The sequence below is a fragment of the Emys orbicularis genome (genome assembly GCF_028017835.1).
Source record: "Emys orbicularis isolate rEmyOrb1 chromosome 15 unlocalized genomic scaffold, rEmyOrb1.hap1 SUPER_15_unloc_1, whole genome shotgun sequence".
Taxonomy (NCBI): domain Eukaryota; kingdom Metazoa; phylum Chordata; order Testudines; family Emydidae; genus Emys; species Emys orbicularis.
In genome coordinates this window covers 107,550-120,470 of record NW_027045140.1, presented here as the reverse complement: position 1 = coordinate 120,470, position 12,921 = coordinate 107,550, and the positions used below count along the sequence as shown (strand labels likewise).

General features: G+C 62.1%; 2 protein-coding genes across 2 annotated transcripts; one reads left to right on the top strand and one right to left on the bottom strand.

The window, feature by feature from the left end:
- Positions 1–449: 449 nt before the first annotated feature.
- On the top strand, positions 450–3,577 carry LOC135894848 (alpha-2,8-sialyltransferase 8E-like; the record flags this gene model as incomplete). The annotated part of the gene is given in 2 exon segments (XM_065422956.1): positions 450–806; positions 808–3,577. Coding segments are annotated over 2 exon segments (480 nt in total), but the record flags the coding sequence as incomplete, so codon positions are not given.
- Positions 3,578–6,840: 3,263 nt separating this feature from the next.
- ZNHIT1 (zinc finger HIT-type containing 1) lies at positions 6,841–11,078 on the bottom strand. Its single transcript, XM_065422962.1, has 5 exons — positions 11,010–11,078; positions 10,240–10,410; positions 9,551–9,630; positions 7,435–7,604; positions 6,841–6,964 (listed from the first exon to the last, which is right to left on the bottom strand). Exons 1-5 carry the CDS (start codon positions 11,029–11,031, stop codon positions 6,943–6,945), a joined length of 465 nt encoding a protein of 154 aa, XP_065279034.1. The 5' UTR covers positions 11,032–11,078; the 3' UTR covers positions 6,841–6,942.
- Positions 11,079–12,921: the final 1,843 nt, after the last annotated feature.

The window sequence follows — 12,921 nt, the reverse complement described above, 5'->3', positions numbered from 1 at the left end:
CCAGCCCCCCAGCTCTCCGGTCGGCCATAGGGTCACTGGGGGATCGGGGTCAGAGAAGGCCCAGTCCCAGCCCCCCAGCTCTCCAGTCGGCCATAGGGTCACTGGGGGATCGGGGTCAGAGGAGGCCCCAGCCCCCAGCTCTCCAGTCGGCCATAGGGTCACTGGGGGATCGGGGTCAGAGAAGGCCCAGTCCCAGCCCCCAGCTCTCCAGTCGGCCATAGGGTCACTGGGGGATCGGGGTCAGAGGAGGCCCAGCCCCCAGCTCTCCAGTCGGCCATAGGGTCACCGGGGAATCGGGGGCAGAGAAGTCCCAGACCCCCAGCTCTCTGGTCAGCCATAGAGTCACCGTGGGATTGGGGCAGAGGAGACTGAGCGATGGGACGGCCGTGGGAGGGGAACGGGGACTGGCGCTGGGGGACGGGCCGTGCCAGGACAGCGTCTGACGGGCGTCTTTCCCTGCCCGCAGGTTCAGGGGTCTGAGCCGCTGGCGCCGGCCCTTCGCGGAGGTGGTGGGTGTCTATGGGGCCCCACTGCTCCTCATCCCGGCCTTCAGCTTTGTCGGCCAGAGCACGGTCTCGTTCCAGGCACTCTACGCCCTGGAGGACTTCGGCTCCCCGGCCCGCGCCGTCTTCATGAACCCCGAGTACCTGGCACGGCTGGACGGGTACTGGCGTCCCCGTGGCCTGTGTGCCAAACGCCTTTCCTCGGGCTTCATGCTGGTGAACGCCGCCCTGGAGCTGTGCCAGCACCTCACCCTCTACGGCTTCTGGCCCTTCCCCACCAACCCCGAGGGGCAGCCCCTGTCCCCACCACTACTACGACAACCAGCCCTCCAAGCCGGGCGTTCACGCCATGCCCGATGAGTTCACCCGCTACCTGGGCATGCACCTGCAGGGCGCGCTGCGGCTGCATCTGGGGCACTGCTGGTGAGGAGCTTAGCGGCCAACGCTGGATGGAATGAGGTGGCCTGGCGCCACCATTGCAGGCAGGGCTTGAAGGAAGAAATGAAGGACGGCCTGGCCCGGGTAGAGCCACACTCCGCCTTAGACACCCTGGTCCAGCCAGGCCTCAGCATCGACGATCGCCTGGCCCACCGCCAACCAGAAAGGCAGGCCAGTGTTTGACCCGCACCGGAGTCAACCCGGCCATAGAGATGCAGAAAAGAGCTGGCAATGAGTCTTCGACGTCTGCCTATATTGGGGGAGACGCTCACGACGTCCATTAAGACCCGTGTCCTGCCCCGGTTGGGAACCCCCTTGGGCCGACCTGTACCCCAGCCAAGGTCGAGCCGTGAGCCGCCCGCTTCCTCTTTGCTTACAACTTCCCACCGTGCCCGAAGTGGAGCTGGTGGACTCAGGGGCCTCTGAGAACTTCCTGGACCTCGACGTTGCTTGGACGCCGTAACGTTCCCACTCCGCGTAAGCGCATCCCCGCCTCGGTGGAATCCCTTTCCCCAGGCCCAGTTACCATTCAAATGCCACCCCCCCGTGGCTGTGACCCTGCTCCAGGGCCCCCGGGAGGCGTCGCTATTTGGACTGATCTGCACCCTGCCAATTCCCCGTCATCCTCGGCATTCCTTGGCGGGGTCGGCCAGGACCCACGCATCCAAGGGGGACCAGGCCCGGCGGCTGACTTCAAAGGTAGATACCACCCTGTCCCTCGCCCCTCCGTCCACGCTGGGTGTTCTGGAGAAATACCGAGACCGTGCTGATGTCTGACAAAAGGAAATCGAGATCTTGCCGCAGGTTGTGATTGATCCATCAACCTGTAGTGCCCGGGACCCATGTTCCCTTTAGCTGTATTTCCTCCCTCTTGGGACGCGTGAGGAATACCTCGGTGAGAGTGTAGAGAAGGGGTTTATTCCTCCTTCTACCTCTCCGGGGCGGGCATTTTCGTGACTAAACACGAAATTGCTGGACTTTGAATGGAGGGACCATTTGAAACGGCCGCCCATCACTGATACGAGCGACGGTTCGGCAGCTCCGTTCTGCGTCAGGAACCGCAGCTGGAAGAGTATCGCCCGGACCCCACTAGCTGAAGCAAGAGGGAGATCGGAATTAAACGTATTTAAACGAATAAACCCGAGAGTGGTGAGACAGGGAATCATAACGTTAAGAGGCGTAAATCATTGTCCGTAGTTGAATCGTTCAGAAAGGCCGTTTTTAGCAGTTTACAGCTGGGGGTAACAAGATGGCGGTCGCCGGGAAACGAAAACGATGGTCTTGGAGCGATTCGGCCAATCGCAAATAGGCGGGTAAGGTGAGAGAAGGGTCACTCCAAAACCCGAAGGGTCATGCTCAACTGACCCCCTCCCAAGTCTTCAATCAGGTCCAGCTTTGATTGACAGGTGAGTTTAAAAGCTGGGATTGGTTCCTAAGAACAGACCAATCAGGAAGGCTTAAGATGACTGGTGGATCAGTATGTTAATGATGAGGATTGAAGAAAGAACCAATCAGAATAGGGTAAACATCTGCATATAATGCAGGGAGGCGAGCAGCCGACCGGCGTTAGTCAGAGTGGGTGCCTTGAGTCTGAAGGGAGCCACTTACTCATGAACCTTTTGGGGAGACTTCACTTGGCAAGAGCATTTCTTCAACTGGACCTTCGTGGAGACGACCGTCTGGTTCATGTCAGGGAAGGTGACATATGAGCCTGGATAGAAACCCGCGTGGGGAGGGGCTAACGCAGTTCAGAGTGTGGGAGGAGGTACAGGGGCTCCAAAGAGTCACCAAGGGATGGGGGTCAGAGGAGGCCCAGCCTCCCAGCTCTCCGGTTGTCCATAGGGTCACCCTTTGTAACTCTTCCAGTCTGCCTGGGACTTAACTATCTTGAGTAGTTTTGTATCATCTGCAGATGTTGCCACCTCACTGTTTACCCCTTTTTCCAGATCATTTACGAGTATGTTGAACACAACTGGTCCCAGTACAGACCCCTGGGGGACACCACGATTTACCTCTCTCCAGTCTGAAAACCAACCGTTTATTCCTACCCTGTTTCCTATATTTTAACTGGAGTGCCTGGCAGTGCCTTTGGGATCATCTAACGATCCTTAATTTAATTTAATGACAAGCCTTGTGATCTTAATCACCCTGCCTCTGGTTATAAACAAACTCCCTGCCCCTTGGGGGCAGAAGCTGGCAGCAACACAGGACTTATCACTGTAGCCTATAGGATTACCCTGTTTGCTTGCACAGATATCTCTTATAGTTTAATATAAATCGATAAACCTATTACAATAAACCAAACACTTACAGTAAGTTTGGCTGTAATGCAAGGGACCTACAGGCCAGATCTGGGATGTTGAGGTAAGACAAATTTAGCATATCTATGTCTGGGACCTTCCACCTAGAGAGATAGATAACGGGAGAATGGCATAGGGGGGTTCCAAATCTGCACCCACAAACTTAACAGGTACCACCAGGGAAGAACCGGAGAACCAAAATAACAGATGTGTGTGTGTGACGTTGCACTCCGTATGATTTTATAAAAATACGCTAATGGGTGAATATGATGTAACTGGAATATGCTTCATGCAAAAGGTCTCTTGTAAGGTATCATTACAAAGCTTATAATCTATTGAGTGTGGTCATCCTATTTGTATAAATGTACCACTCTTGTATCTGGGACTAGAAATATGAAATATAACTCTGAGGGCCTATTGTAATTATGCAAAGTGGGGGCCATTAATGGTGGTTTGGAATCTTGATGACTCCCATTAACCAGGACCATTGTTTGCAGATGGCTGTGTTTACCTGTAAGTCTTCCTGTATACATGTGTGCTGGCAAATGGGCAATGAAGTCTTGCAGTGACACGTGATCATGTCACCTGAACTGGAATCCATCTTTAACCTGGTGCTTTTCCAGTGAGAAGGCGGGGTGGGAACCCAGAGAGGGACAAAGGATTCCCGCCTTATGCAAAAGATATATAAAGGGGTGGAACAGAACAAAGTGAGGAGAGGAGCCATCATGAAGAATCCCCTAGCTACCACCTGAGCTGGAACAAGGGCTGTACCAGGGGAAAGAATTGTGCCCAGACTAGGAAGGTGTCCAGTCTGAGGGAAAAACTTACTGAAGCATCTCTGAGGTGAGATTATCTGTATTCAGTTTGATTAGACATAGATTTGCGCATTTTATTTTACTTTGCTTGGTAATTCACTTTGTTCTGCCTGCTATTACTTGGAACTACTTAAATCCTACTTTCTGTATTTAACAAAATCACTTTTTACTTATTAATTAACTCAGAGTATGTGTTAATACCTGGGGGGGCAAACAGCTGTGCATAGCTCTCTATCAGTGTTATAGAGGGCAAACAATTTATGAGTTTACCCTGTATACGCTTTATACAGGGTAAAACGGATTTATTTGGGTTTAGACCCCATTAGGAGTTGGGCATCTGAGTGCTAAAGACAGGAACACTTCTGTGAGCTGCTTTCGGGTAAACCTGCAGCTGTTAGGGGACCTGGTTCAGAACTGGGTCTGGGTTTGCGGCAGGCTAGCGGGTCTGGCTCAAACCGGGCAGGGTACTGAAGTCCCAAGCTGGCAGGAAAGCAGGGGCAGAAGTAGTCCTGGCACATCCGTTGGCAGCTCCCAAGAGGGTTTCTGTGATCCAACCCGTCCCAGTGTGTATGATCGAATGTCATTAATATGTCTGTACATGTCATCAATAAGTACAAACACACCAGCCTATGGAGTAAGCCGACCCTACTGTTTTTGTGGGTGAGGGATGAGGTTTGGGCAGAGGAGGAAGGATTTCCGGCCCCTGTGCCCTATAAACGTGGTGACCCACCTCGCTAAGAGACTAGACCAGACGACTAATAGGCGGTACTTTGTTTTTCTTCACCTTTCTACGTGCCAAGGGGACGAGGCTAAGCTTGGGTTCCCTGAGCGTTTGTCCTTAGTTTTGTGTATTAGGTTTTGATTTTTAAGTTGAAGAGAGTTAAGTAAACTCGAAGTTCGCTCCGATTGCTCTTAGCTCCAGCTCCTCTCTGTCCTCTCATTCAAATATCGAGGACGCTGAACCGCCAGATGCGAGGCCGGTCCTGTCTCTCCCCACCGGGCTATCAGGGAAGGGTGTGAGTCTATTAGCCAGAGCTTTGTAGCGTCTAATACCATCATCATGTATTTTGAATAGCAGGAATCCAACTGGAACTGTGTAACTCTGATTATTTTCCCATTTAATTACTACTTCGTTGATTTTAATAACAAGTCTGGAAGGCTCTATCTGTCTCAGTGGGAGCTTCCTGGCATCCCCCCGAGGGGATCTTTGGAAATTCTGGGGAGCCTGATTCGGGACAAGAACCTTTATCTTCTGATCAAACAGCTTGGCGAGCCTCAAACCCAGACTGTCCCAATTAATATTATTAACCTCCTAAATCAGGCAACAGCACATGCCACACTCAAGTCCATCTGGGGCTAGGGCATGTGCTGTGAGCAGACCTAACGTACCAAACCCCCGAATGGCGCCCCCACAGACAGCACAGGTCAATCAACTCCTTGAGCAGGACCGTCAGTGCTTCCTGAACTACTGCCAAGGTGCCCGGGTCACTCCCCCTGCTGTCTGCCACATTTCCCTGTAATCAGCCCATCCACAGCTGGGGGCAGTTGGGATCAGGGTGGGGATGTGGGGGGGGGGGGTGTCCCTGCTGCCCCCTGCTGGAGGGGACGGGCCCTGCTCCGTGTGTGTCTATGAGGTTTGTTTCCCTGCGTGTGAACGGAGCCAGTGAATGATTTTCGGCCAATGTTTCATTTCCCATAAAAAGGCCGTTGGGAGGCCCCGACCCCCTCTGTGGCTGTGAGCGGAACCCGAGGGCTCGTCTCCGGCCAGAGCAAACGACCCGGCGAAGCGCCGGCGGCCGAAGCGGCTCCGTTGTGCTGGGCCGTTTGCAGAGCCCTGGGCGAGGGTTGGCACCGCGGGGTAGGAGTTCCCGGGGGCTTTGTTCCGCCCAGCAACAGGAAAAAACCGTCCCGTCCACATAAAACCGTTTTTCTTTTTTTGGCTGGTGGGTTAGAGCAGGGGGCGCTGGGAGCCAGGACTCCTGGGTTCTCTCCCTGGCTCTGGGAGGGGAGTGGGGGCTGCTGGGTTAGAACGGGGGGGGGCTGGAAGCCAGGACTCCTGGGTTCTCTCCCTGGCTCTGGGAGGGGAGTGGGGGCTGCTGGGTTAGAGCAGGGGGGCTGGGAGCCAGGACTCCTGGGTTCTCTCCCTGGCTCCGGGAGGGGAGTGGGGGCTGGTGGTTAGAGGGGGGGGGGGGGCTGGGAGCCAGGACTCCTAGGTTCTCTCCCCGGCTCCGGGAGGGGAGTGGGGACTGGTGGGTCAGAGCAGGGGGGCTGGGAGCCAGGACTCCTGGGTTCTCTCCCCGGCTCTGGGAGCGGGGGGGCTGGTGGGCTAGAGCAGGGGGGAGCTGGGAGCCAGGACTCCTGGATTCTCTCCCCGGCTCTGGGAGGGACGTGGGGTCCAGGCATTAGAGCAGGGGGTGGGTGAAGGGGAACTTCCAGCCCCCCTGTGCTCTAACCCCTAGACCCCACTCCCTTCCATCCACCCTCACCCAGCTCCTGCGGGTACAGCTAGGCCCAGGGGGGGAAGAAATTACCCAGCAGGGAGAAGAACCCAGGCGTCCTGGCGGCCTGCACAAGGCCTCTCCTTGCTGTGGGGGATCCCTGCCCAGCCCCTTGCTGTGTGCCTCACTTTCCCCTCCCGCCGTGTCACAGAGTGAACTCTCAGTTCTAGAGGGGATGATGTATCTGTGCCCTTCCAGTTGGATCTAGCCCTCCCCCCCCCTCCAAATACCCTATGGGGCTGGAGCTCCCGCCCACACCGGTGGCCCAGAGGGAACACACAGGGTCTAGGGGATGGAATGTTTATTGACAGGCAGGTCCAGGGCCCCCCAGAACAGCAGGATCGGGGGCCCCCAGGCTTGGGGTGAAGATCCAGGATCCCGGGCAGAGCTAAACCGTCCACTTCAGGCACCTGCAAGGAAAGACAGAGATGGGGGGGGGAGGTATGTGATATGAGGGTGTCGGCTGAGGTACCCCCGGGGTGGGGGGGAGCACTGCCCCACGGCCCCCTGGCAGCAGAGAGACCAGAGAGGCTGGGGCGAGAAGTAGCATTAACAGAGAGCCCCCCAAAATCTCTCCCAGTGACCGCACTGCCCCGCAACCCCCTCCCCAGCCCAGGTGCCTCCCTGAGCACTCACCTGGTCTCCTGGAGTCCTCCCCTGAGAGGTGGCTGGGGGGGGGGGCCTCCCCTGGTCTCCCAGGGAGTTCCTGGGGGGCAACAGGGATCTCCCCTGGGAGGTACCTGGGAATGGCGGGGGTCTCCCCTGGGTCCCTGGGAGGGTGGGGGGGTCCCTGTGGATGGTGGGGGTCTCCCTTGGTCTCTGGGGGGGGGGGGAGTTCCTGGGGAGCCTGGGGGGGCTGGCAGTTTCCGGGGGGGCTCACCGGGTCTCCTGGTGGGTGCCCAGGCAGCGCACGCAGCAGTAGCGCGCCCCGCAGCTGACGCAGGTGTAGTGGGAGGGGAGGCCGCAGACAGCGCAGAAGTGGCGCTGGGGCAGGCTGGAGGGGGCCGCACAGGCCGTCAGGTAGTTGGGGCCCTCGCTGGTGCTCAGGTTCTGGGGGGCAGGGAGAGCGTGAGCCCCTGCCGGCCCCCCACACCTCCGCCGACCCCCCCCGCCACAGCCCCTGCCCCACAGCTCCTGCCAGCCCCACCACGCCACAGCCCCATCCAGCCCCCCATGCCTCCACCCCACAGCCCCCCCCCCACCCCCGCCGACCCCCCCGCCACAGCCCCTGCCCCACAGCTCCTGCCAGCCCCACCACGCCACTGCCCCACAGCCCCCACCAGCCCCCCCATGCCTCCGCCCCACAGCCCCATCCAGCCCCCCACCAGCCCCCCCATGCCTCCACCCCACAGCCCCCCCCACCTCCGCCGACCCCCCCCGCCACAGCCCCACAGGCCCTGCCCCACAGCTCCTGCCAGCCCCCCACACCTTGACCCCACCGCCCCTGCAGGCCCACCACACCTCCGCCGACCCCCCGCCCCACTGCTCCTGCCAGCCCCCCCACACCTCCGCTGACCCCCCCGCCACAGCCCCACAGCCCCTGCCCCACAGCCCCATCCAGCCCCCCACCGGCCCCCCACACCTCCGCTGACCCCCCCCGCCACAGCCCCCGCCCCACTGCTCCTGCCAGCCCCACCATGCCACTGCCCCATCCAGCCCCCCACACCTCCGCCGACCCCCCCCGCCACAGCCCCCGCCCCACTGCTCCTGCCAGCCCCACCATGCCACCACCCCATCCAGCCCCCCACGCCTCCGCCACACTGCCCCTGCCCCACAGCCCCTGCCCATCCCCCACACTTCTGCCCCATAGCCCCCAACCCACAGCCCCAGCTGGCCCCCCACACCTCCGCCACGCTGGCCCCACCTACACAATGCCCCCCACCTTCACCCTGTCCCCAGCCCACCCTTCCTCCTCCTCATGCTGCAGGCCAGACCGCCCCCCCCCCCCAAATAAACACACACACACACACTCTGGGGCTGGGCCAGACCCCCCCTGTGACGAAGCAGGGGGTTTCCTTGTTGTTTTCACTGGTTTGCATGAGGAGGGGATGGGACTCAGTTTCCCTGGGGGTTACTGGTGTAACGAGGTGGTGGGAGAGGGGGGTTGTTGTTACAGAGGGTCAGCAACCGGTGACCTGGCAACCGGCCTGGAGGATGGAGACCCCGGCGACGGGTGACCTGGCGACCGGCCTGGAGGATGGAGACCCCGGCGACGGGTGACCTGGTGACCCGAGGACCCAGCTCGAGAGTCGCAGCCGGTTCTGGCCAGTGGGAGGACAATGGGCTGTGGGGAGAGGACCCCGGTGACCTGACCAGCCGGTTCCAGCCCGAGGGGCCAGAGGACAGAAGAGGGGAGAGGAGGTCCAGGCGACCCTGTTTATCTGGAGAGAAGACAATGGACAGAGGCGGGGCCTGGGGCCGGTGATCTCAGATGCCAGCTGGGAAGCAGGGGGGCTCTGGCTGGAGAGGGGGAGCAGGCAGAGCCCACCTGGATGCAGGGGAGACTGGGATGTGCTGGGCTGAGGGAGGCCAGGCCTAAGGCCTGGAGAGTTTCCTGTGCTGGGTTCAAGGCTCAATAAACCCTCCCGTTTTACACTGGCTGAGAGTCACTCCGGGCTAGAGAACAGGGTTGCATCAACCCCTTCGGGGGATGGAGGCCCGGGGGTCCCAAGCGAGGGGGCCCATGGTGAGAGACGGACGTGCTAAGGCTCCGAGAGGTGCAGCTCCAGGAGGTGGAGGGGCCTGACCCCGGGAGAGAGTGGACCCCCGAGAAAGGCTGTCGCACTGAAAGGGGCACCCCACACACACACACAGACCGCACGGGGCCAAGAGTGGGCACAACCTGTGAGCCCGTGACACCCCCCCTGACTGAGACACACACACACTCACACTCCCAGGGGCCAGTCCTTACCCCCCCCCCACCCCCCCCCCACACACACACACTCCGAGAGCCAGCCCCCCCCCCACACACACACACGCCCCAGGACCGGCCGTACCTGCTCCTCCAGCAGCGCCTGGAAGTTTTTCCGGAAGCGGAGTTTGAAGTGATCTCCCCGGGTCTTCTTCTTCTTCTTCCCTGGGGGGGCAGAGCCGCGGTTCAAACCCGCCACCCATGCAGCACCCAGCGGGGGGCCAGCCGCGGGGTAGGGGGCCCCCCCTACCCCCCCATACCCTGGGGCAGAGACCCCCTCACACGAGTGAGCCCCCCAACCCCACTCTCTATGGTCTGGCCCCCCAGGATACATTTGTGGGCCCCATCCCCAGGTCCAAAGCCCCACAATCTATCCCCCACCCCTTATCTAACCACCAGCCCCCACTCCCCTCCCAGAGCTGGGGAAAGAACCCAGGAGTCCTGGCTCCCAGCCCCCCCCTACTCTCACCCATCAGCTCCCACTCCCCTCCCAGAGCCGAGGACAGAACCCAGGAGTCCTGGCTCTTAGCCCCCCTGCTCTAACCCACCAGTTTCCACTCCCCTCCCAGAGCTGGGGAGAGAACCCAGGAGTCCTGGCTCTCAGCCCCCCTGCTCTAACCCACCAGCCCCCACTCCCCTCCCAGAGCCGGGGGGAGAACCCAGAAGTCCTGGCTCCCAGCCCCCCCCTGCTCTAACCCACCAGTCCCCACTCCTCCCCCAGAGCCGGGGAGAGAACCCAGGTGTCCTGGCGCACTGGGGGGGCTCCGGGCGCACCTGTCTCGGCGTCGTCGTCGAACTGGGGCAGGCGTTTCACCAGCTGGGGCAGGTTGGCGTGGGGGTCGTCCTGGAAGTTGTCGTTCTCCAGCGCCTCCAGCTGGCGGTTCAGGCGGCGCTGCCGGGTAGCCCGGTCCAGGATGCGCCGCTGGCCGGGGTCCTGGGACCGCACTGGGGTGGGGAGAGAACCATGGGGCAGGACCAGCGCCCCGCCGGCCAGGGGTGAGCTCCCGCCCCCCACTGCTCCCGCTGCCTGCCCCCCCCAGACCCCCAGCACTCACCCCACCTGCCCCCACCCCCCACTGCTCACACCGCCTGCCCCCCCAGACCCCCAGCACTCACCCCACCTGCCCCCACCCCCCACTGCTCACACCGCCTGCCCCCCCAGACCCCCAGCACTCACCCCATCTGCCCCCACCCCCCACTGCTCACGCCGCCTGCCCCCCCCAGGCCCCCAGCACTCACCCCATCTGCCCCCACCCCCCACTGCACCCACTGCCTGCCCCCCCAGACTCCCAGCACTCACCCCATCTGCCCCCACCCCCCACTGTTCCCGTCGCCTGCCCCCCCGACCCCCAGCACTCACCCCATCTGCCCCCGGCCCCCACTAGCCCCGCCCCCAAACCCCACCTCATGCCCCGCCCCACTAACCCCGCCCCCTGCCCAGCCCCCAACCCCACCACGTGCCCCGCCCACTAATCCCATCACCTGCCCCCACCCCCCACCAACCCGCCGCGGCCCCCCGCCCGGTTCGCTCCCGGCCCGGCTACCTGACACCTTCTTCTCCACCATGCTGCGGCCGGGCTGGGAGCATCCAGCGTCACTTCCGGGAGCCGCCCCCCGCCGTCATCTTAGCCGGGGCAGCCCCGCTTCCGCTTCCGCCTCCCGCGCTAGGCCCCGCCCCCCTCGGTGCTGGAGGCGGGAGGATCTGTTCCTGGTCTTTCCCCTCCCCCCAGCGCCCCACGGGAGGAGGAGCCAGGGGGGCGGGGCTAGGTCAGCAGCTGGGGGCGGTGCCTGGGCAGGGCCCGTCTACACTGACCTGAGCTGGACCCCCCCCACACTCTTCCCTAGTGCCCCTCCCCCACAGCACCCGAGTCCCTGCCCCTGCAGGATCCCCCGCCCGTGCTCACTGCCCCCCCATTCCATCCATGGGGGTCCCCCTGACAGCCCCCAGGCACCCCCACCTCCCTGAGAGCCCCCAGGCACCTCTCCACTTCTCTCCCCCCCGACAGCCCCCGGGCACCCCCTCACACTTCCCCCCCCCAACAGCCCTCGGGCACCCCCTCACACTTCTCTCCCCCCCCGACAGCCCCCGGGCACCCCCTCACACTTCCCTCCCCCCCCCAACAGCCCTCGGGCACCCCCTCACACTTCTCTCCCCCCCCCGACAGCCCCCGGGCACCCCCTCACACTTCCCTCCCCCCCCAACAGCCCTCGGGCACCCCCTCACACTTCTCTCCCCCCCCCCGACAGCCCCCGGGCACCCCCTCACACTTCCCTCCCCCCCCAACAGCCCTCGGGCACCCCCCCAAGACACCCGCCGGCGCCTTCCTGAGCCGGGCCCAGGTTTGTTACAGCCACCCGCTGGATGGGGGTGGGCACCAGGCAGCCCCCCAGGCCAGATCCGTCCCCACCCCGGGTGCATGGGGGAGGCCCCCGAATCTTCCCACCGCCATCCGTGGGGTGGTTGGATTATTATTTTCCCAGGGGCCTGGACTTGACCTTGACCCAGCCCCGACTATCCACATGGGTCCAGCACCCGCCATTACATTACATTACAGTGGGGGGCAGCGGTGGGCGCAAGCGGTGGGCGAGCAGGGGCACGGGGCCCCCCCAGTCAGCGGGGACACAGAACTCCTCTGGGGCCGAGGCAGGGAGAGCGAACTCCTCCGGCCCTGGGGCTGCGGGACGAGATCCAGCTCCTCCAGCCGCCAGGGGGCACAGAAAGTGCCCCTCCGAATGGAGCCAAATATTTCTTGCTGTGCCCCCACCCGAGAGGAGCCGGACGGCCCCCCGACTTGTCCTGGGCCTGCCGAGATCCGAACGGGGCCGCGGCCCTGCCGATCCGGGTGAAGGCCTCACCCTAAGGAATCTGCCCCAGCCGGTATCGAGCCCGGACGCGTCTTCCCCTGACCCATATCTCGCAGGGGCAGAGCCACAGTTCAGAATCCGGAGCTTCGGGGCTTGTCTACACGGCACGGGACATCGGGGTCGATTCTGTCGCTCTGGAGTGAATAAGCCGCCCCACCCCGGAGCGAGGTAAGGGAGGCCGCCCGGTGCTAGGCCTCGGGGGGATGATTTCCTTGCTCGGACCGGAGAGAGAAATCAGACGCCGACTCCACTGGTGGGATCCTAGTGTAGACGAGTCTCTGGCGAAGACGCCCCCCCCAATCGGCGCAGTGACCCCACTATCCCCAGAGGTGCACCCACCTAGCGCTCTCTACCCGGGTCATTGGGTTGGTGGAACTCTGCCACTGTGACTTGTCCTGGGCCTGCCGAGATCCGAACGGGGCCGCGGCCCTGCCGATCCGGGTGAAGGCCTCACCCTAAGGAATCTGCCCCAGCCGGTATCGAGCCCGGACGCGTCTTCCCCTGACCCATATCTCGCAGGGGCAGAGCCACAGTTCAGAATCCGGAGCTTCGGGGCTTGTCTACACGGCACGGGACATCGGGGTCGATTCT